The sequence below is a fragment of the Notothenia rossii genome, assembly GCF_949606895.1.
Source record: "Notothenia rossii genome assembly, chromosome: 8".
Classification (NCBI taxonomy): domain Eukaryota; kingdom Metazoa; phylum Chordata; class Actinopteri; order Perciformes; family Nototheniidae; genus Notothenia; species Notothenia rossii.
Genome location: NC_136906.1, coordinates 60,277,183 through 60,300,347, shown reverse-complemented (window position 1 = coordinate 60,300,347; position 23,165 = coordinate 60,277,183). Strand labels below are relative to the sequence as shown.

The 23,165-nt window shown below is 40.4% G+C and overlaps 1 protein-coding gene across 8 annotated transcripts in view; it reads left to right on the top strand.

Annotated features, from left to right (window-relative positions):
* runx2b (RUNX family transcription factor 2b) overlaps positions 1-23,165 on the top strand; it is a 164,331-nt gene that overhangs the window by 103,178 nt on the left and 37,988 nt on the right. For 5 of the 8 annotated variants that reach the window (XM_079643108.1, XM_079643110.1, XM_079643109.1 and 2 more), the window contains one exon: positions 22,468-22,591. The exons of 2 other annotated variants lie outside the window; for them this stretch is intronic. In XM_079643108.1, coding sequence (XP_079499234.1) covers positions 22,468-22,591 — 124 coding nt within the window. Of the gene's footprint in view, positions 1-20,554; positions 22,245-22,467; positions 22,592-23,165 lie in introns of those variants that run through there. One more of the 8 variants, XM_079643112.1, reaches the window with a different exon arrangement.

The window sequence follows — 23,165 nt, the reverse complement described above, 5'->3', positions numbered from 1 at the left end:
ACACACGCCGACACTCTGGCTGCGACAAAAATCCCTGCTGCTTCGAGTTCTCCGGGGTGAGTGTATATATGCCAGTACTTGTTGGCCTTTGGGGAGGCTATTATGAAACGGAGCAGTGACTTGCACCAAAGCTGTCAAAACTTTTAATATAATCATGATGGAAAACTTCACCTCATACAAAAACTAAGCAATGCACAGTTTTACGTCTCCAGGGAGTTTATTTGTTGAAGAATTTATGGTCTAAATATTGACTTAAAATTGTGCGTTTAGTACACTGTGCCAGTTTGAAATAAACAGTGACAGAAGCTATGAAATTGTGCATGCAGATGCAAAGCACAGATGCTACCCTTTGCTCAGTCACATCTCACAGCTCTGAATGTGCCTGTAGCCTGTCAGAGTATTTGTATATATCCTGTGAATCATCTGTTGCATATCAAATAGATCCACAGTTTCATCTGACAATGGGAGTAGCATCAACATCAATGTGTTTCAGATCTGGCAACCTGATAGCCTGCCTTTCTTCTCCTTGTGAACAGATCATCCATTCAAAGCCTCTACATTTTACTTAAAACCAGCCCAGGCTCAGTGTCCACTGACTGGTTCCACGTGTGGGCAGGCGGCACTGAGGTGTACGGTGGTTGTGTGCGTGTGCGCAGGCCCCACTAAAGGGGTCATGAGTCACTGAAACATGAACGTGACTGATGCCCTTTCTAAGTCTTACTCTAATTACTGCTGAGGTGTCTGTGATTGCCGTGGTGACAATCCTGAGCTTTGCCGGTGTGCTGTTTCATCCCCGCCAGGATGACACTGTCACAAAACCCAAGTCCGTAAGGTGTAATTGTGCATTTTCAAAAGTACTGCATTAGTCAATCACTATACACCTTGGCGTTTGGATGTGCGTAGGTCGTGGCGAGCAGCGACCCTGTCAACTGCTGTAGTAATTGCTGCTGAGTAATGTTCTCACTTGGGTTTGGGATAGTGAAAAAACTCACCAATAAATCTGGAGGCCATTTTAGGACTTCGCCCAACAGGCTATGAGTTCGCATGGGAAAAAAAGAACTTTACTAGTATAAGCCAAAAAGAAATGGCAAAGTTGAAACCATACAACCTTAACAACATCAAATTAAAGCTCTCATCAAAAGTTGGCCGCCGTGGAACGAGGGTGAGAAGGAACAAAGTTGGCCAACAAAGCAGCGCAGTTAAAGGAACTACACACACCGCTGCACTGCACAGAAGCACAGCCTCTAGTCATTTCCAATGCTTGCAAAGACAATGGGGATATGCTGAAGCTTAAGTAATAAGCCCAAAATGACTTCCAGAGCGGCAGGGCCTCCTCATTTCACCATGGCAGCCATGCGGGGAAATCAGAGCCACGCGAGTCGAGGGTTTCGTGGAGGATCAAAGATCGTGATTAGCTTAGACTGTCCATCCAACATTATGGGGAGCCCTGCCGCCAATGGCAACCATATGCCGGTGGGATTAACCCTCCATCACAATCACTATACAAGGGAGGAGGAGACGAAGACAAGAGGAGAGGAGACAAAAGTGGAAGCACGAAGCAAGAGAGGAGAGCAGAACCGAGAGGTGAGAGGAGCCCAAAGAGGCGGGGGAGGAGTGGAAGTGGAGAGGTAGAAAACATCAAATGTCAGTGATGTGTGGCACAACACGTGTGCCCAATATGCAGGAAGCCTTTTGGCAGGTTTCCCTGACCTATCCGGAAGTGAGAGAAACTGCAGGCTGAAGCAAGTCTTTCAACTTTTAAATGAGCCATAGTTGATGCTCTGCACTGCACATTTGGGATTTTAATAAGCTGATACCAAGTGAGGAGTAAAGAAGTGTATATTCACAAGCTGTGTTCCAGGAGGGGGTCATCTAGTTCAGTGAAAAAGTGTGATTTTTCATTAAAAACTCAACTAAAATGTCTCCTCATAATCATAAACACTTTGTGCCAGTCTATGTAGTAATTTGATATAAGAAATTGAAACTACACATGTTATGCAAATTGAAACTACACATGTTATGCAACACATGTTATGCAACACATGCTACTGGATGCAACTGGCTTAAATTATTCCTATACTACCTGGATCTGCACACTGCAGCTATATTACTTTGTATTCTTTTGTCAAAAGGAGAGGGCGGCGGCGGCAGGGGTGTGTGTGTGTCTACAGAAGGTCCAGTTGTGAGACACGGTTCGCCACTGCTATGTGGTATAACTGTTCTTTCAAGGAGACAACCTCAGTTGTTTGCTCCTAGCTGCAAATTATGCTGTGGCCCTGTATCATTTACAAACATTGCGTGCTATTTCCCTCTTTAAAAAAGCCTGATAAGAAGTGTATCTATAACCTTATTCTAAATGATGTTTTGTTTGGGAAATAATTTCTGAACATTCAAATAGCGTAAAAACGTAATGTACTGTGCAGAAATCATTTCAGATTAAGCAACAGCAGAGGTGTTCAGTTTTTGTAGAGAGAAATGTAGTGAAACTGCAACACAATATATTTATCTGTCTGCTACAACATTTAGCTGTGTAGATCTTGTAAGAAATGTATATATTTTTGGTTTCACCTTGCAATATTCCGTTTCAGCATGCTGCACAACACAAGAACGACAAACTACACTTTTATCTGAGCTGAACAAAAATAATCCAGACAGCAAATACATTTGTATGGTTCATCTATAAGCAATAACAACATTGGATTCCCAGCTTGTTAACTCTCTGTGTTGTTTAGCCATTGGAATTAATATTGAGAGGAGGTGCTTTCACTGCAGTACAATAAACATAAATTGGATATGTCTAGGATAATATCGTTGGAAAATGTATTATTTCAACTCAGTTCAGCTTTTCAAGTTTAACCATACAAAAAAAGGAAAATAACTATAGCTGTCAGCTATTTGTCCCTCTATCATTTTTGTGTCTCCTTCACCCACTCCCCCAGCTCTGTGCCTGTTCCAGATTACTCAGATGAGCCGATGAGTCGTAAGGTTTAATGGGCCTCTACTCTCTTTCATCAGCAGAGCGCCCAGTCATCACTACTGAGTGGAAAGCCTATGTGGGCTTGGCTGCTCGGGGAATAGGAGCGGGATTAAGTGATATCATATTTTTCAGCAGGGGATCCCCCTCCCTTGGCAACAGCCCTGAGAGTCAGTCATGCCTTCAGTAGGTGGTAGTCATCTCAACTCGGCTCCAGAAACGGTGATCTCTCCATTGGTGATATTTTATATCGCAGCTGTCATGACAATACATTGAAATAAAAAATATGGCATTTGTTGGAAAGGGATGAGTCACTTGTATATCATACAGGCACATTCATCCAGTTATATTACACACAAGGAGCATCTGCGACAATCTGTCTTCCTGCTCTTTCCAGCTGAAAGAGTGAGTGGGTGGGACAATTAAGCCAATTCCCTAAAGGCCTGTTTTTGCGTGGAGAGTGAGTTATCTGATGAAACAGTGTTTTGTGAGGCAGCAGTTATGGTTTATATATTTTCTGTGTAAACCATGTAGCCCTGTTTGGCAGAAAGACATGAAGGACTCTGTGAAGTTACTTAAAAGCATTTTGCACTGAGATCATGTTGACACATTAGCGCACAGTGATACTTAGATGAACTTACTCAGAGATACTTTCGGGAAACCTGGCACTGGTTATAAGAGAAGGTCAGGCTAGAGAACTGCTGCTGTTTAGGGACTTTGTTGAAGCAGTTCACAGTAGGCCTCAGATTGCTTCCTTGTGGCTCTTTAGCTCTAACAACAAAAGTTAATGTCACATTTTAGAGCCTTGAAACAGTTAAACCTCAAATTATTTTTGTATTCTTGCATAATTAAAACACCAGAGAGAAAATCATATCATGCTTAATTTGAATGTGTGCTTGAATAATGCAACAGGTCTATCCTCATATGCAGGGCCGGCCCTAGAATTTTGGGGGTCCTAAGCGAGCTTTGCATTGGGGGCCCCCCTCACTCTAGCGCGTTCTCACTACACACAACACAGAACCAACTTTTGTCTTATGATGTTAGCATAAGCACACATATTGTATAAATAAGCATGTAAAGTTGTAAACACCGTGGACCTAACCTCCTCTCGGGGGGTCTGGGTGCATGATCCCTCTGGAAGATTTTTTTTTAAATATTGAAGTTATAAGCATCAATCTGGTGCACTTTGAGAGCAAAATGAAGAGATCTATGGATACATCTCTAATATGAAACAGAAATGTAAGCAGATTTTTCTTTATGGATATTTTACAAATCACTCTCCTTTTAAACGTTATTCTTGTTTTGTCATATAGTATTTCCTAACTGTTTTTCATTTATTCTCTCTAGCTGTCCATCTCATAATGTTCACAATAGGAATATCATTCAGAAGAATTATAATTTCATGCAAAAATCTGTCACAAAAAGAGGTTGTCCATTTAAATTCAGGTGTTGTTATGGTAACGTCAGTGTCCAAACAGCCACATTTACTGCTGCAAATACTGTACGTTCAAATCAAGCGCCAAACTCTGGGCCACTTCCGGGATGCGAATCAGGAAGTGCCTCAAACTGCAGTTCATCTAGTGGCTAGTAGGAGCAGTCTGCAGAAGGGAGCAATTTCCATAGACCCCAATGTTAAAATGCCCAACTTTACAGCAGAAATAAACATGTTTACATCATGGTTTCAAAACATTTTATTCTCAGTATAGTTAGATTCCCCCTTCCTGGATCCTGGAGTGAATTTTTTCTCAACTCATTTGTTTAATTAATATTAAGCCTTAAAGTTATACAAATATTAGGGCGTGGTCACATTGAGTGACAGCTCTGTCAAGTGTCTGCTGCTGTTAGCTTCTTGTCTCTCTGCTAGCTGCTACGTGAAGCCACAGGGACTCGGCCTGCTCAGTTCATCCAGGGAACACAACTTGAAGCCGGCCGTGGTTGTTTGTTCTTCATGCTTATATATCGGACTATTGTGACTCGCTCTGCGGTTAAAACAGACGGTGCATGAATGCGGTTTTGCGGTAAGTGAAATTTGAGTGCTTTATTTATGTGTTAATGATTTTAATCAGCTACATAATTAATGTTAAGGCTTGGGTTAGCATGTAAGCGAGTGGTAACTACATTGGTGCTAACGATGCTAATCGTAGCCTGCAAGTTAATATCATAGACTGTATATATAAAGGTCAAAACTAAATAGACAAGTTTTAAGCCTTAAGTGGGATAATACTGTAGAACAAACGGCTTCTGTTTGAGGTTGATAAAATAAGGTCATCCTTGTAACATAGAGAGATATTTTATTATGTAGGTAGGAACTGTATGCATTGCTAAGGTTAATTTAAATTGGCTATGCTCAAGTATGTAGACAAGCTAATATCGAAGTAGTGTATGTGAAATCAACCTCACAATAAGATGTGTGTATATTACAATTATTAATGTCATATTTCAAGATGGTTACTTAGATATTACAATATGGTTGGTTGAGCTGGAGTTCATTATTGAGCTTACACGTTAACGTCACAGTCATCTGAAGAATGAACCCAAACCTTGTTGTTTTTATTAATTGCATTACAAAATGGGTATCAAATAAACAGTAAGCATTGGTAACACAACTTCCAAAGTTACAGTAAAATAAAAAGGACCCTGACCCGGACAATACATAATCCAACATGTTCAACAGAAGAGAATCAGTTATATTGTTTGTACACATGGTACTTTACATATATATCTGTTTGTTTAAGGTGTCCAGGTGATACAGACAGGCTGGACCAGAGATTGAGAGACAGAACTGGACTCCTCACAGCAGTGAACTTCAGCACAGGTATAAAGACTCTATTTTTCATACTGTACAAAGAATCAAGAAAGATATTGGTTTAAATGAAATAAATTGGTTTTCCATGCAAAAAGTTACATTTAGATGTTAACAAGCAATATGATTTTGTCAGCTTTCTAATTGAATGTATTGAAGGCAAAGATATTTAACACATAGTGAGAACCGCTACTATTTATCTCTCAATATTGTCTGTAAAACACGTGGTAAAAGTTATTCTTTCAGTGAGCCAACAGAGCAAGCTTCTACAGTTGCACTATGTTTTGATAACAGTTAAATATTATTTTGATAATAACATATATTTCAATGTTGATGAACTTCTTACTGTTCATTCATAATCTGATTGTCTTGGTAGCTCACTGTTGAAATAAAAAAAAACATTACAATTACAAAATAATTATATCTACAGCCCCTAAACACACAAACACACCGCTTTCATAAATAACACACTTGTTCTGCAATAATATGTTTTATGTTTCCTGTAATCTTTGTTAGGAAAGGACATGCCTGAAAGACACGAAATGTTCTCCTTCTCTGAGGGTCAAGAAGAACATCCAAGAGGAAAATTAAAAGCTGATGCTAGGAGATTTTAAGACCAGTACACTAAGAAACTACTTTTATTGTAAAAAAAAGTCAGCTGATCGAATGCACCTATTTCCACATCTACACTCCATCAGCTGATTATTTCTATTTGCCTCGCTTTATGAGCTTCACATCACTTGTACCTTGTACCGCAGAGTTTGCAACGTCACAAATAAATGGGGCCAATCTTCAGTCAGATGTGAATGTGTAATCTAACATTTTCAGTAAGAATAATGGACAAAAGAAGTGCAAATACAATTTATTGAAATGTGAACCAAAAGTTAATCAAATGTTTTAAATAAAAAGCACATATGGACAGAAGGTGTGAACCTATTAAATGTATAAGTAAACACATGTAGTCAAATAAAGTGACAGACTAGGCCTGTGCAGTTGATAACAGCTTTGCCCATCATGGGCTCCTCCATCAGGCCTGGTCCTCCTCGCAGAGGAAAGACCCTCAGTCCTCTCCGGGCCAAACAAACAGACAGGACGTCCATCACACGGAGGTTTCTCCCTGAAGTCTCTGCAGCTTTCTGGACACCACGCTGTCTCAATCCGTCCACACTGAATATGAGAGGGGGAAAATGAAAATAATAAATGCTTTAGACAATAAGAAACATAAAGTTGACTGTTGAGTTGCTCAGTTTTTTTAGATTGTCAATACTATTACTGTATAACTAATATATCAGGTTAAGAGGCACATTCAAATAAAGATTGGTCTTTAAATACATGTTGTCTTTTGAATTGTTTGTATAAAGTCAATGGTCTAGAACTGGTACTTAGTTGTAATGATACAGTCTGGTTATTATGCTGTTTGAAGGAGGCCTCACAGGTAAGAGCACTAACTAGCTACCATCACATGTACCTTAGCTTGACTTAAATGTATTAAACGTATAGTTAAGTTATATCAAAATATAAATAACTAATGTCATGCAAATATATTAATAGTTGGTTGATTCCAGTGTTGAATTTAGCACAATTGCATACAAACGTTAAGGGGTTTTAAGATTCTGAAGTATTATGTTAAAAACTCAATAACTTAGATTATTATTTATAGTTTTGCTGAATAGTTTCATTTCCGCTTACCTTAGAAACGTAAAATGCCAAGGCAGTGTGCAGATGGGGAGCATGTTAGCTTATATTAGCTTGGTAGCTTCAGCTAGCTCTGGAACTTTCAGCTAGGTGGCAGCAGGTCCCGCCTCGGCTCCGCCTCTTTGCCCTTATTTGGAGCAGGCTGGAGTAGGCGGGAGTTGAACTCTGACGTCGCTGTCGAGCCGTTAGTGGCCGACTCCACCTACTAAGGGCTTCTCGGAAACTCTGCAGAATCCTATGGGTGACGTCACAGACCCTGGGTCCATTTATATATACAGTCTATGGTTCAAACACGTAAAGCAGTGTCATGCCACCATTTCAGCTGACTTTTTCTCAGAAATACTTTCACATAACATCCACAGGGACATGCACAGGTACGGGCTAATGTTGCCCGGGCAACGGCCCTTTTGAACTTTTTGGCTGACCTGCCACTCTGGAGAGAGCGAAAGTATTTTTTTTCTGTTGTGGCTGAATAAATATTATAAGCTCAACTCAACAACTGGTGCACGGATCCATGACCTTGTAGGCCGGTTCTGGAGCCGGAACAATGGCTGCTGGGGCAATGGCTGGAATCCTGGCCTTGCGTCTCCTAGAGACCTTTTGGAGGCTCCGTGGACCTCCTAAGGCAAGGCGGGATCCCAAGAAGGGGTTTGAGGCTTGAGGCTGGCACTCAGGGCTACTTGTAAAATCCTTGAGCCTCTCGGGCAACAAACTCCAGAGCCAGGGCTTGCGAGCAACCTCCTGACGTGCCTCCTTCAACGCAGCCTCTCTACCCCGCCTAAATGAGGCGCCATCCCACGTATAAAAAAGGGACTCCAGAGAGTACTCAAGACGTTCCGCTTGTAGCATTAAAAGGTCTGCTGGGTCCATAATGGTCAGTTCGTTCTGTTACGAACTCAGACACTTAGGATGTAGGACCCAATTGCACGACCCGGGAGACAGAGGTAAAGTATTTGTAAGATAGTTTATTTTCTAAATACAGCATTGAACAACAAAAAAGGTAACTATCAAATCTCTAGCCGAGATGACAAAATAGAGCACAAAAAATGAAAGCGCTCACGTAGTGAGGAATCAAACTTTTCAAGGGCACAAGGAGCATAGACCTGACCATAGCAAGAGACAATACGCATAGACCTGAACATGACAAGAGACAAAAACAAACTGACACTGAACACTGGGTGACAGGGGAATTTAAACACAGGGTAACAAGACACAGGTGGGAATAATCAGGGGCGGGACTGACGCTGATTAGCACAGGAGACACAGAAGGGGTGACAGGTGAAAACAATCAGGAAATTAGACACACCAGGGAAACTAACGACAGACAGGAAAACACAGGGAAAAAAGACCAGACAATATACAGGGAGGAAAACATGACAAGGAGAAACACCCCCTACCAGACACAAACTTAAAACCGTGACAGATTTCTACCATGTCTCAACTTAAGTTTGATCATCTCTGTTATTAAGTTATGGAATACTAAATAAATAAGTAATTAGATACCTTACCGTTACTGCGCTCATAAAGAATGATAAGAATAATGCGTATTGAACTGGTTTCATCAATTAGTGAGTTCATTCAAGGCACAGCTGTTACAATGGTCAAACTACATTAAAACAGAATTGTCCGCATTTTGTCTTTAATAGTTACCAACATTAGATATGTTAATGAGATATGGACCGCAAAACAAAAAATGTCCCTGGTTTTCATTTTTTTATAAAAAGCTCTTACGTTTTCAGGGAGGTGGGGGGAGGCCCTTTTTCTAGTTTAGAGCAATAGCCCCTCCAAATGTCTGTGCACGTCCCTGAACATCCATATATTTCAGTACTAGGTTGATGCTTAGCTAAGCTAACTATGAAATACTTTAACTGATAGGACTCAGGATCAACTGTGTACTGTAACTTCTAGCTTCATGTCGGACAGTAAGTCAACATTTCCCAGAATTTTCTTTTAAATACCAAGGTAACGCTAAAAAACATTACATTTAGATTGTATGACAAGTGTTTATGTAATATCTCTGGCTAGCTATAGCTACTTGCTAACGGTTTAGCTTACCCCCGCGATTCAAAGTAACGTCAACGTAGCTGTAATTTATGCTTTGCTTACATGTTCGCATAACTTGGAATTTTACTGACATTTACATACCTTGTTTACCTGGCTCAAGTGGTGGCTCTGGGGTTGTTGTGTGAGCAGTTGATAATTGTCGTATTTTTCAAGAAATGTTTTTCTTATGTCCATCTTCAAAAACTCTGAGTCAGACTGACAGTTTATTTTAAACATTGTTACAACTCACAGGATAGGTACCTATCAGCCAATAAGAAAGATGTTTATTTCCATTCAACTCTGGTTGGTCTGGTGTCTTGCCTCTGTTGCATTCACTGAACACGGGAAATTACAATCCTGCCTTCCTCTCTAGTGTCATGATGAGGTTCAGGTAAAGCATGGTTAATGTATTACATTATTGACTCAATAATATAATACATGACTTTGAGAGTAGGCAATCTAGGCATATTAACACAATTAATGAAACATACTTATCACGGTGACGGTGTACTGAGATTATAATTTGTATTTAATTTTTTTCAATTGTTTTTTTTTTGTTGCTAGGGGGCCCCTTAGTGGCTGCGGGGCCCTAAGCGGCCGCTTATGTCGCTTAATGGGTCGAGCCGGCTCTGCTCATATGTTTTAGTCATTCCTAAAATTAATGAAACGAGGAGATGCTGTACCTGAAACAACACAAATGCAGTGCGGTTAATTTAGAGGAAAGGATACTTGTGAATCTGGTCTTCTGGTTCATGCCTGTTAATAAGCAGAGCCTTCCATCCACCATTCCCTTCTAATTAGGTGCAACAGATTAAATATAAACGTCCCTGCCTTTTTATAAAATCCTGCCCATTAAAATAAGAACTACCATTAAGGAAAGACTGATGCAATGACTGCTTTGAATGCAAGCCATTCTAAATGTCAGATGTCATATTTCTTGGCCACCCAAGCTCTCCGTGTTATGAAACCTTTAGGAACGTTCACAGAAGATTGTCAAAATGCTATGTCAGTTATTTTCTTGACCAAACACACAAGCCTGGATATGGTAGAAGTGGAAGGTTTAAAGGGAATAAAACAACATATTTATCAAATCTGGTAGTAATAGTGTCTCCTTTAAAGTAGAAACCGAAACCAGGCTTGCAAGCGATATTAAGTCTTGCCCTTTCGAACCGAGCAATCCAAGAATATCAATAACAGGTCTTAGCTGTCACCCCATATGCAGGTAAATTAAGGAAAACATCTCCATGGATGGTATCATAGCATATATGGTTTGTTAAGTAAATAAGAACCACAGCGTAGATATTTTTACATTTAAAACTAAAGACTCGGCTATGTATTTTTAAGACCCATATTTTTTTTCTATAGACTGCAGTTAAGATCTGATTTACTTCTAGGCTTAACTCATTATATAAATGTTTAAATTAGGTATGTCACTAACACGTTAATGCTCCTGATTAATCTGGAAACTTCAACGCGTATAAAACTAAATATTATTAGTCGCATATTAATCACATTGCCAAGTCTGACACAAAGTCTTTAACACTGCATTTTCTGTTTACTCATCTTGTGTTGAAAACGTATATTTAGAATTTATTTTTTGTGGAGTGCAAACAGCTTTCAGGCAGTGAATTACTAAAGATTAACTCTGCATTATTGGTTAATGAATACCTTGTTTTTCACAAAGTAATTTACAAGCACTTTCAATGCTTACGAACCACAAATTGCATAGTTATTAAATGTTTCTCAATTTTAAATTGAAAAAGCAGAACTCTGGTATATTGATTGATTCCCCTCATGCTGTAACTTTAGTAGTGCCTTCTGGAAGTATCTATTCCTGTCTGCGGCTGGTTTTCCAAAGGACAACAAAAAGACACTTAAGAACATTTAATCAAATTTCATGACATGGAGAAAAATACAAGAGGACAAATGTTATTTTTAAGTTTATGACAGTTGACATTAATGGTGATATATGAAGTGCAATGTGTAAGTTAGAAATCTCTACAGTTCTCAAATATGGCAAGGAATCTTCCAGAGGAAACAGCTTTAAGGATCCCTCCATTTATTTTGAGTAAAAGTTGTTTAATTCAAAAATACTGGAAAATCACATTTACTATTCTGGTCCACAGTATAAAAAAATCAAAGAGGGGAAGATTTAGAATTCCAAATAAAGAAGGCGATGGATTTTGTCTTTAATGTCTCGTTTTCAGTTTTTTCAGCGGGATCAAATGGTTACTCTGTACTTTGCTTGAGCTACAGTCAGTAAACGGTACAGCAAATATGTTAGTCGGACCATCTGGAATGCTTCTGCATTTCAAGTGTACGTTTTGGTTAACTTCTTTAAACAAGGAATCCTCCGTAAAGAAGAGCTTGTATTTTATTCTGAAGTTATGATGTCTGTGCTGACATAGAAAGTTGCTTCCCCACCCTGACTCTTTAGGGACGACACCAAAGGGAAAAGACTGTAAATCTATCATGCAAGACTCTCAACAATTTAGTCACCCTTTGAAAATTGCCTTGATGAGCGGTAATTGCCATCCAAACCCTTCCATCTTCTTCATACTTTCATGTCCCCTCAGTGGGTCTTGAATCACAGCATTTGGTGGTCTCCTAAACGACCATTCAGGTGTCTGATCTCTGAGAGAAGACCACCAGAATTGCTAAACTTTGGCACCAAAGAGGGCCCTCTGGTGTGCCCATTAAATCATCTTACCCTATTCCCATCTCAATATAGCCACGTATTTCTGAACAAGATAAATATTTGACCAATACATACTGTAGGTGCAGGACTGAGCTCAAGCCAAAAACACCACTATCAAAACAGGAGAGAAAGAGCAGCATTCAGCAGTCGGGGATTATTGCAGATGCAGCATTTGCACATCTCTGATAAGACTGGAGTCTCATTTTGTCGCAGGGATTTAATTCAAAATCAAACATCCTATATAAAACAAACTAACATTGACCCACAGCCACAAAGTCAATCTTTGTATTTTGGTTATTTATAGATACAAATTAGGTCCTTACAAATGGCCTCTCGACATCCAGAAATATTTTTGCCCTCCTGTTGGCCCGAAGACCTTTTGATAATAAAATAGAAAAATAATTAACGGCAAAATACCCTCTGTTTCAAAGGAAAAGTAGTCTACATTCAGCGCTGTTGCTTCAATTGCAAACTGTTAAAAAAATATCAGCTATAATGTGGAAAAAATAAACACTGATAATTTGTTGAGAGACAATTTTGAAATGTTTACGGTATCTCAGTTACATAATGCCTTTCGGGTTGTAGTCCAATTTGAGAGACACTGCTGGCTTTCATTAGCAGCAGGCATTTTTCTCCATCATATTGAGCGATGCTGCCAGAAGTCTGTGCTTCTGAAAACATTGCAGGGCCCTGCCAACAAGTCCCCCCACCTTCTCCTCTCAGCGCAGCCAGAGCGGGGCCAGATTGCTAAAAGGCAGCGCAGGCAGTGTGGCCCTTCTCCAAGCTTGGCCACTTTGGAAATCGCCACACGCAAGTGCTGGCCTCGCTGTCGATGGCGTGATGGGGTCACCTCTGGGGCCTGGGGTGGGTAAACACACATGACCCAAGACAAACTTTCACAATTCCGCCAGGTGTGCAAACAGGAGGCCGCAAAAATACCCGGAAAACTCTGACCATGCAAAAACAATATAACTGCCTCTGATGAACTCCTATGAATGCAGAGGTAGAGGCACCAAAGGCCAAACCAGCGGAGAGTTAGCATTGCGCTTAGACATTTAAAAAAAAAAGTTCTAGCTCAATAAAGCTCCCCACGTGGCCAACGGTCTATTTAGTGTCTTTGTAGTGTTTGTTTCATGGCCCGCACCAGCGATCCAATCCCTCCCGTCCTGATCCATTGTCTCCTGGGACGTTGAGTCCTGAAGCTGACCTCTGTGGGGAGTCTTTCCGGCACCACATGTTGGTTTTGTGTCCATATGAACTCTACTTGCTTCAGCACTCGGGCCTATGGCACCACGTCTGAAGGACACAGCAAAACAAGAATTTAACTACAAGCAGATGCAGCACTGTCCTCCCAGATCATCCGTTATGCTTCGTGTTAGATATTCCTCAGAGATTCGCGCTGGTAGTGGAAGGTGATGCCTGTTTGTTTGTTCGCAAGAAAAAAAATCAAAGCTCTTGCGATATATTTAGATATTTTTTAATCGGGTTTTGCCCTTTTTCTTCTGAATTATCAGTGGAAAGCCCCACATGTCCCTCACAGGGTTACAACAAACCTATATTTCTTCTTAAACTGCCGTAAATCTTTGTCACAACAACATACAAGTTGAACCACCCCGATTTTGGCTTAATAGTGATATCTTTGTTACAGCTTACCTCTGCTCACCCCTACAGCTAGACATTGAGTAAGCACGTAGCAGCCTGCTGGTTATACTATTAGCAGTACAGATGAGAGATGTCTGCATGTCTGTAAAGTCAACCTGTAATTATCATGGCTGTATATCCCCGGGCGAGAGACTAAGTCAGATTTATAGATTTATTCTGTCTTCAAATTAGCATCATGCCTCAGATTCCAGCATTTCATCTTGGAGGCTGCTGGAATGTTTTGAGAGTAAAAAAAGGAGTCATTGTAATTCAAAAATACACATCCCAAAAACCACCATCTGTAAAATAACGTTGGAGAGGCAACAATACGTGAGTGTACTGTTCACAGGAGACACATAAGAAACCTCATTTAACTGGAGCTCTACATTTTTCATTTTTGGAAGAGTAGTGTTTGGATAAAAAGGTCGTAAAACTATCTACCTCTGTTCATTATATTAAGACTGCTGGAAGTCAAAAATAACTGCTTTAAATCTTTTGCTAATTTAGGATTCATGGATCATTTCTTCTGCTGCATTTGAATGTGCTGCTGCCACAAGGCACAGTTCAGTCAGTCCCTTTCATAAATGTTCAGCTAAAAGATGTGTACTAAATATAATACTTTATGCAATGCATTTCTTAATTGTTGTATTCAGTTGCTTTTAAGATGATGCTAGATGTCTTAAATCCAAGGAACAGCTAAGCTAACAATTTCACACATGAACAAAATTAAATAATAAAATATTAAACCACCTTAACAAACCTTAAATGATGGTTAGCATGCATAAAAAAAGATCTATTCAGTGATCCAGTATCATTTACAAAGCTCCTCCTGGTTTCATTTAATCTGCTGATTACTTTTATTGTGAAAAACACAGATTTGTATGATAGTACACTGCCTGCGTATTTAAGATTAGCCCGGAGAATAGGAAAATACATTCAGAAGAATAATTCATGTGTAAAGAATAGATGAGAAAAAGAAACCTAGCTAACTTTATTTTTTAAACTATTGCTTAATAGGTTTTTGCCAAATCAAGCACAAAGAAACAAATAAAAAAAACCTACAACAACCTCACAATATTTTAAAATAAATTGTTATAAAAATCTTAGTTGAATGTTCCAAACTCATATGGACTGGAACACACATGTCACTCTTTATATGGGATTTATACCACTGTATTACTGAACATATAGTTCTATTTAATAACATTTTAGTGGTAAATACAAACGTATGTAATTTTTACTCAGGCAAATGTATCTTTAAAAAAGTGTCCAATAGTAACAGTTACAAATTAACTTAACCTCAACCAACTACAATACAACAATAAAATAATAATAGCCACGTAATAAAATACTGCTATCATATTGGTGCTGAGTCATTCCAAACTCAATAAGCTATATCTTATAATATCCCTCTCACCCATCTTTCTGCACCGCGAGTAATTTGTTTTTGCTGATAATTCATGTATTACTAATTTATAAGTTCACTTGTACCTGTATTAAAGTATTTTCACATAACGGCATTAATACCTTTATAAATAGGAAGATCTGAATACTTACGGCAGGTGAAAAGCCCCAGTCAGTGAATATTTTATTTCAGGTATGCATGTGAACTTAGATTTTCTCCTGTGCCACATTTTTACAACAACATAGAACACCCACCTCTGTTTAACTGCACTTTTGGGTTCCTTGCTTTCGCTCTACTCCCAGAAGCAGCATAAGCCTCTAATTTTTTACAAGCATATTTAATCTGCATGCGCGTTTTAATGGCACATACCGTAGCGCAGGTTCTTTTTAAGAATGTGTTTACAAGTGCCACCTTACCCAGCCATATTATAATATATGCATTCCTACGTGTCAATTTACTGTCTGATTCATCATCCCAGCATACATTATAATGTGATTTCTGTTTGAAGTTAAGTGTTTTCTTTTCCACGAGGAGTAAATACATTCCTCGCCTGACTTGTCCCGGATTGAGCTCTGCTGACTCAGAAAAAAAAATTGCATACCTAAGAAGCATCTAGTAGACAATGCCCCGGGGTTTCTTCTGTGCACGTACAGTTCATGTGCAGACGCCTTTGTACGGAGAACCATTTTTACAGTTCAAACTAGTCTTTGAGATAGCAACGCAGACATTTAAACTCTGCAGACTACTGTCAGCAAGAAAGACACATTCATTTGTAAAGAGGATCAGGTGATACATGTGAGCTTTTAAACAGCTTAATAATGCCCATTTTAATATGAGTTTTAACATAGTTATACTATGTTTAGCAATGTGGTGACTTCTTTTTTATCCAGTATTAATCTGGATTGACTCGGGAGTATTCCCATCTGATTTGAATTTGATATTTAGACAGCCATAAGAAATAAAGCAATAAACTATGGTGCAGTTGTGTGAGCACTTTTAAATGATTATCCTGAGACAATACAGCCAGTGAACTCTGGGAGCTGTGCTGCAGGCTGTATTATGACTGGTTCAAGTCCGTGTCCTGCTTATACATCTTTCTAAAATTATACACCACAATGAAGAAAAGCGGCCACTTTTAACAATGCCAAAAATTCAGATTTAGATCCCTGCTCTTTTTTTTATCTTGTTATTGTGTTACACAGGGACTGAAAGACGAGTCACAGCATTATGAAATCATGTGAGGAGGGCAATTATCCATCACAAAAGCCCCACAGAAAAAAATATAAAAAATAACCCACCGACTAGAGGAGACAACAGAGCCTTTTGTTTGCCCATTGTCAGTGACACAGTGCCGAACTCCTCCTCATAATGGCTTGTTTCTCCAGTGAGCCGCCTGCCTTCATCAGGCCTACTTTGTTCTCGACAGCAAGTAAACTGAGTTTGTGAGACACATAATGGGCAGCTTATGTGTAACTCATTCAGGTTGCCATCGGATGTCGTGACCCCCAGATTTGAGTCACGGCGAAAGCAGAGTTAACTTATTCCTCCTCACACTCGCATGACAGACAGTCATTTCTGTTATTGACATTTGCCTAGAGTGACGGCATCTCGTGACTGTTGGGCATCATGTGAAATCGTAGTGGAGTTGTATCATCGGCGCAGTGTAATTATAATGCTGACATAGCAGTTCAGATGCTTGAACTCTGTCGACCTCGGCCTAACAGCTATTGTAAAATCTCTCAGCTGTTGACAACTGACCACGCAATGACAGGGTTTACAGTCGCCACAACTCCACTGTACCAACCTCAGAGTAGCGTTAGAGCATCACAAGGTCCTCAGTCATGGTCAGGTAGTCTTCGGTATGAAGAATTTGCTCTAAGTCTCAGATCTGGTCTCGGCAGCCGGACCTGTCCTCACCTTTAACACAGCATGGCATATATAAACAGGACTCGTGGAGGACTAGTATTGCTTTTCATACTGAGAAGAACCATTAAGTTTCACAGAGGTGAAGAAATAGCGGGAGAGTGGTATGTCTGCCAAGTAAGAAAGATATATATAAGTCCACCTCCATCTACTTAGCACACAAATTAAACCGAGTTGTCAGTGAACGTTTAGAAATCATCGCTTGGGTCTCTGCGGGCCTCGCTGTTTGAGCTGCAGTGTAGGTAGGCACTGTTTATCCTGGACCAGGCGCTTGATTAAAATGAGGAATGGAGGGAAAAATAAAAAAATAGACCAGTCTCTCGGTGGTCAGCCACAGCCTCCTCATCGCAGCCTCAACCAACGATCCGACTTTACCCCCCTTTTTTTGCAACTCCAAGAGCTATTTTAAATGTGTGTTTAGGTTGTGCTCGCGCCATTCAATATTAAACATTTCCCCTTATTACTTAAAGGCTGACTTTATTTTCCCTCAAAGCTGTGACTCCAAAAACAGCTGTCCAGACACCACAAGAAAGGGCCTTAAGTCACTGGAAGATGTAGATACCACCACTGGACTCCAAAAGAAAAATATCTACTTTTCATTACACCATACCGTGCCTTACAAAACAAATCACACAGAACATCAACATCCTCTTGGCGTCGGAGCGTTGTAGATTCAGTTTCTGCACTTCAATGACTTTTTGGGCCATGCTGAACTGAGACCCTTCATGACTCTGGCTTCAGTCTATGGGTCCAGGTCAACGTCCCGCCTCAGCAGCACTGTAAGCAGATATTTACGTTCACACCAGCGGCGCAACGGCCAACAGAAGCTGATTGCAAGTGGTGTTTGTTTCCAATGAAAGCACGTTAATTCGGGCTTGGCCGCAGTGTAAACTACCTTGGCGTTTTACAGATGTCGCCTGTTGAAGTGAATCACTGTACCTGCCTGTTTGCCCCGCTGGGCCTTTCTGATGCCTCGCCAGAGAGAGTACACAACACGAGCCAAAAGGGGCTATTAATAAACCCTTCCTTTTCTAATACTGCCATACCTCCACGTGTGTAATGTCTGCGCCGGGCTAATTTTGTCACGTCATTTTTAGCCTTCGGAGAGAGACGAATACAGACAGCCTCAGTCTGAGTTAATTTTAACTCATCTTAGGTATCATTATCCCCAGATATTTTTCCAGAATTGATTTTCTTTCTGCGAAGTTCATCTGATGTGACAAAGCGAGGAAGGTAGATATTTTATACACTGTTAATAGCATGTATGATTTTAAAGCATGTTCTAACACATGATACCTCTATTATGTTTCTGTGAGAGCTTGTGATAACAACGCAAGTCCATTTGAAGGTGTGTGGTCCTGAGTGGTAGAGAGAGAAAGTGTCTGGCAGGGTGGGCCATCAACCACAGTCCTCAGGGCAGACCTTGGCCAGAGCCCCGAGTATGGCCAGGCTCTTCAACTCCGCACACACAGACACACACACACACACACACACACACACACACACACACACACACACACACACACACACACACACACACACACACACACACACACTTACAAGTATAGCAAGTGTAGTATCCGGCCACCAGCGGAGACCCAGTAATGAATGAAATATTATATTCAACATCATATTCCAGCATTTAATATTATTACCATCACATAAAAGCAAAGAGCACATATATTACAAATGTGTATGTGCAGCAAAATGATAACCTTTTCAAACTGGCAGTACCTCCCTTAAGTGCTTTTTTTATTTTTTGCATAGAACTCTGTCCACTGCTTCAATGCATACACATTATGATATTATGTTTAATCTATTAAAAAATGCACATACACTTCAAATCAGAGGCTCTTCTAAAGATATAATTAGAAAAATCCATCCAATCAGGCCAGAAAAAATTCAATAAATACCTTTTTAACCAAACTTTTTATTTGCCAAATGTTCCAAAAACCTTTTCTAACCAAATCTAAACCTTTTATTTGCATGATTTCTGGATAGGGGTTAATTGACTTGAATACAAGGAGACACAAGGAGAAGATGTGGTCCAGGTTTCAGTTTTGGAAACACTTTATTGTGGTTTTCTTAAGGTAGGTGAACCGCTGACCTGACCCAAAAAGTTGGACACGTAAAACAACAGTTGGCCGACTTTAACTAAACTTTGTTACCGTATCTGGGGAAAACATCATCCATTCCTTGCAATTTCAATCCTTGCAGTTGTTAAAGAATTCATGCAGAGATATCTGAGACTGCAACATCATCATAGTTCAGATTTTCGCCATCAAGGTTGTTTATCACATGCCATGCCACCCAAGAAGTTATGTTTCCTGGCTTAGGAGCGGAGTTTGACATTTGTGCATTCTTTTTTTCATTCAGTATTTCAGATTCAATCACGATGTGCAAATTATACTCCCATCAAACTGCATGTAATTTACTGTGGCTCAGCAGAACTCGTTGCACTCTGTCCTAAAGTTTAACGCTTCTGACAGCAAAGAATCCACTCGCAAAGACCTAAAAAATGGTCACATATAACATGAAATAACATGAAATATTATTGTTGGAGTACTGAGTACCAAAGTAATTCTTAGTACAGTTTGTCTTTGCACTGGTGGGCCAAAACATATTCCGGAAGCATTGTTCAGAAAGCATCACGCTAAACTGCATTCATGACATGATCGATATAAATCTGTGAATGGAAATAGGTACAGTGTATGATCTGGGGGATTCAGTGTGTGTGCAGCATTTGAGAAGACTTTCCCTAAAGAAAACATTTTAACGTGCGCTGCAACTCAAGAGCCATGTTCTTGTTTTAGACAGCAAATATTTACAATCAACAAACCAAATAAAATGTTCACTGCACAAAAATAAGGTACGTGGCAAAGACTTGTGGACATGCTGTTGTGTAGAATTTGGGGGGGATTGTTTGTATTTCAAGTTTGGCATTTGTATTCCCTGACAGCACATTAAGGTCATTACGTTTTTAAATAAAGGTTTTATTGCTCAATAATAAAACACATTTAGTTTCAGCATTTAAACAGATGATTTACACACATGTTTCATTATTTGTATTTTTAGCTCTCATTTTATACTGACTAGTTAGTAATTATTTCATGACTTCACTTGGATGTAACACAATAACTTGTATCATTGATGTAATGTAACGTTTGCACTTTAATTACTGTAACATTTTAGAATTTTAAGACAAATTGTGCTTATATAAATGCTCTATTCATGTACAAATTACACCCTAAAAATGTCATTAAACTGTACATTTTCATTATGTAACAGTTTTAAAATAACTTTTAAAAAAACGTTTCATCGTCTACCTTTTCTGATATTTAGTATTGAAAAAGTGTGGGATATGTATCTGTGATTTCTGCTATTACCTCAATGCATTACAAGAATAACTTTACTTATGGAGCTCACAGCAATACAGATATGCATTAAAAAAAATCAGCAGCACCACAAATACTTTACAAAGCACAGTTTCACTGACTCCCTGTTTAATATAAATTAGTTACTATGAGTTACTTAATTAGATACCTCAAAGCACCTGGCACATACACATGGCTTTTTAAATTCCTATACCACAGGCTGTGATTAAACTACAATGACATATTTATGCAAATGACAGTTTAAAGGTAGTTTCGGTTGGCAATAACAAATCATCATAAGCCTAACCTAACCTAACCCTAGCCCAAGGCATTGGTCTTATATGTACTGCTTAGTCATACATGCCCACTGGCCTGTGGCACAGGTTGACTGATATACTTTCAAACCTGACTGCACTCCCAAGTTCTTTCCTCACATTCCTCTGCTTCTCTACTAACACTGTCCGTGTTTTTGATCTGTTGAAACAAACACCTGATGGGCGCTGATCAAAGACGGGCCGTGACGTGCAAGGGTGTTTACTGCATGTGCGTGTGTGGGAATCTGTGTGTGTGATGATTCACTGGTGATTGCCGTGAGCTGGCTGCGCCGCACTACATGTTGGCACAGCCATTCTTGCAGGGCGTCCGTGTTCAAGTGTGTGTATCTCTCCGGGTGTTAGCGAGACTATGAGAAGGCATCTCTTTCACATGGGGAGACAGGTGGCCACGATTTATGGCCTGTTACAGGAATCGCCCACGTCTGCCGCTTCTATGAGAGCCAATTAAAGGTCAGTGCGGACTTGCATACATACACACAGTTATTACAGTAGTGGCAATGTAGTTACATGAAGTTAGTGACAGCAATATGAAAGTTTGAAACAGGAGGAAAACGCATCAAAAAAGTGACAGCTCTCACACAGTTCTCTGTAAATAAGCACACCACCCCCGCGCTCACCTCACACACACTCACCCAGCCTCTCTGTCTCTATTTTTCCCCATTCTCTCTGCTGCACATGTATACACAGTCACACACCCAGTCTCACACCGCGAGCTAGCCAGCTATTCGCTCCTCACTCACACCCTCAAGTCTTACCAAGCTCAGCTCTCCCTGCTCAGAGGCAGACAGGAGCAACACAGCAGCCTGTTAAAGGAGTTGAAGAGAAGGAGCAGTGGAGTCAGGGAGAGAGACATAGAGAAGAAAGAGGGAGAGGGGGATGAAAGAGTGAAGGGAGAGCCAAGCAGAGAGAGCACTGTTCTCCATATGCTGAGGACTTATGGGCGGTTGAACAAGCTGCCCCCACTGAAGCCTCCTGACTCATGGGAGCGTCAGCCCCCGATCCCCCAGAGAACCCGCAAACGCTGCCGAACCACGCGTAACAGAGAAGGAGGGGAGAAAAAAAGTCAGTGGAGAGGGAAGAAAGCCACAACGGTAGGCTGTCCCACTCAACTGCCGTGCCGTGATGACGTCAGAGGACATGTGACCCGGGCTCTCCAGTGACGGCACATGGAGGGCAGGAAAGAGACGAGTTTTAAAGCTGGTGCCTTTTGGGTTGTGTGAGGGCTCTTTCTCGCTTCCCAAACAACCACAGAACCACAGACGTGCGGCTCGGGGTTGGTGTTTGAGGGCGACCCGGAGTGTAAATGGTTAATCGTCGCGGGCCAGCACCAGTCACAAGGACGGCGCTAAGCGAGTAAGTACGTTCCAACCACACTCGCCAAGCAAGCAAGTCCGACACCATCTGATCTATCCGCAAAGACGATATTTGCCTCTGCAATTTTTTTTTTTTTTGCTCTATAAAACCAGAACCTGGTTGTTACTTGTGGTCATCTAAATAGTTGATACGTAAAAGCATGTCTTGTGGATGATTTTTCCATTTTTTTTTCTTCATGACACGCTGCGTGCTCTTGGTTTAGGACGTGTCAAGGGTCACGGAAACCACAGAGGAACAAAAGTGGGGCTTGCTGCGACCAGAAGCAGCTATGGCATCTAACAGCCTCTTCAGCACAGTGACACCATGTCAACAAAACTTCTTCTGGGGTGAGTACCGCTTCTCTGCTTGCTGTTGTGTCTGGAGCTGGGTTATTGGGAATTGGGCGATGGGGAGGACTTGGGGTCAGGTGTTGAGGTTTGGATTGAGGAATTAAGGGGTTTTGGGTAAAGAGGGTAACGACATTGGATTTGATCCAGATGAGGGGGTATGGGAGGGGGATCAGCTGAGGTCATTGAAGACCCTGCTATCAAGGTCCAAGCTTTTTGTGGTGGCGAAAAGACCCAACTATCATCAAGACTTTCTGTGGTGCGCAAATACAAAAAAAACAACCAAAAAACCTCTATTCATTTAGAGATTCCAGTATTTACTCTACCCTATGTTTATAAATATTCCTCGAACAGGAAGATGACATGTTTGTGCAACATACCCTTAGATTTACAAAGCGATGCCATTGCGGAACCAAAAACAAAAGCGCGGGTGATATTTTTGACAAACGTAAACAGACGCCTCACAAGAGAGTTTACAGTCGAGCATTGAAACAAGATGTGGGGATCACTGGATTGTGTGTGTTGGGTGTCTGTGTTGTTCATAGGAAAGAAGTATTGATCAGAATGCCAAGAA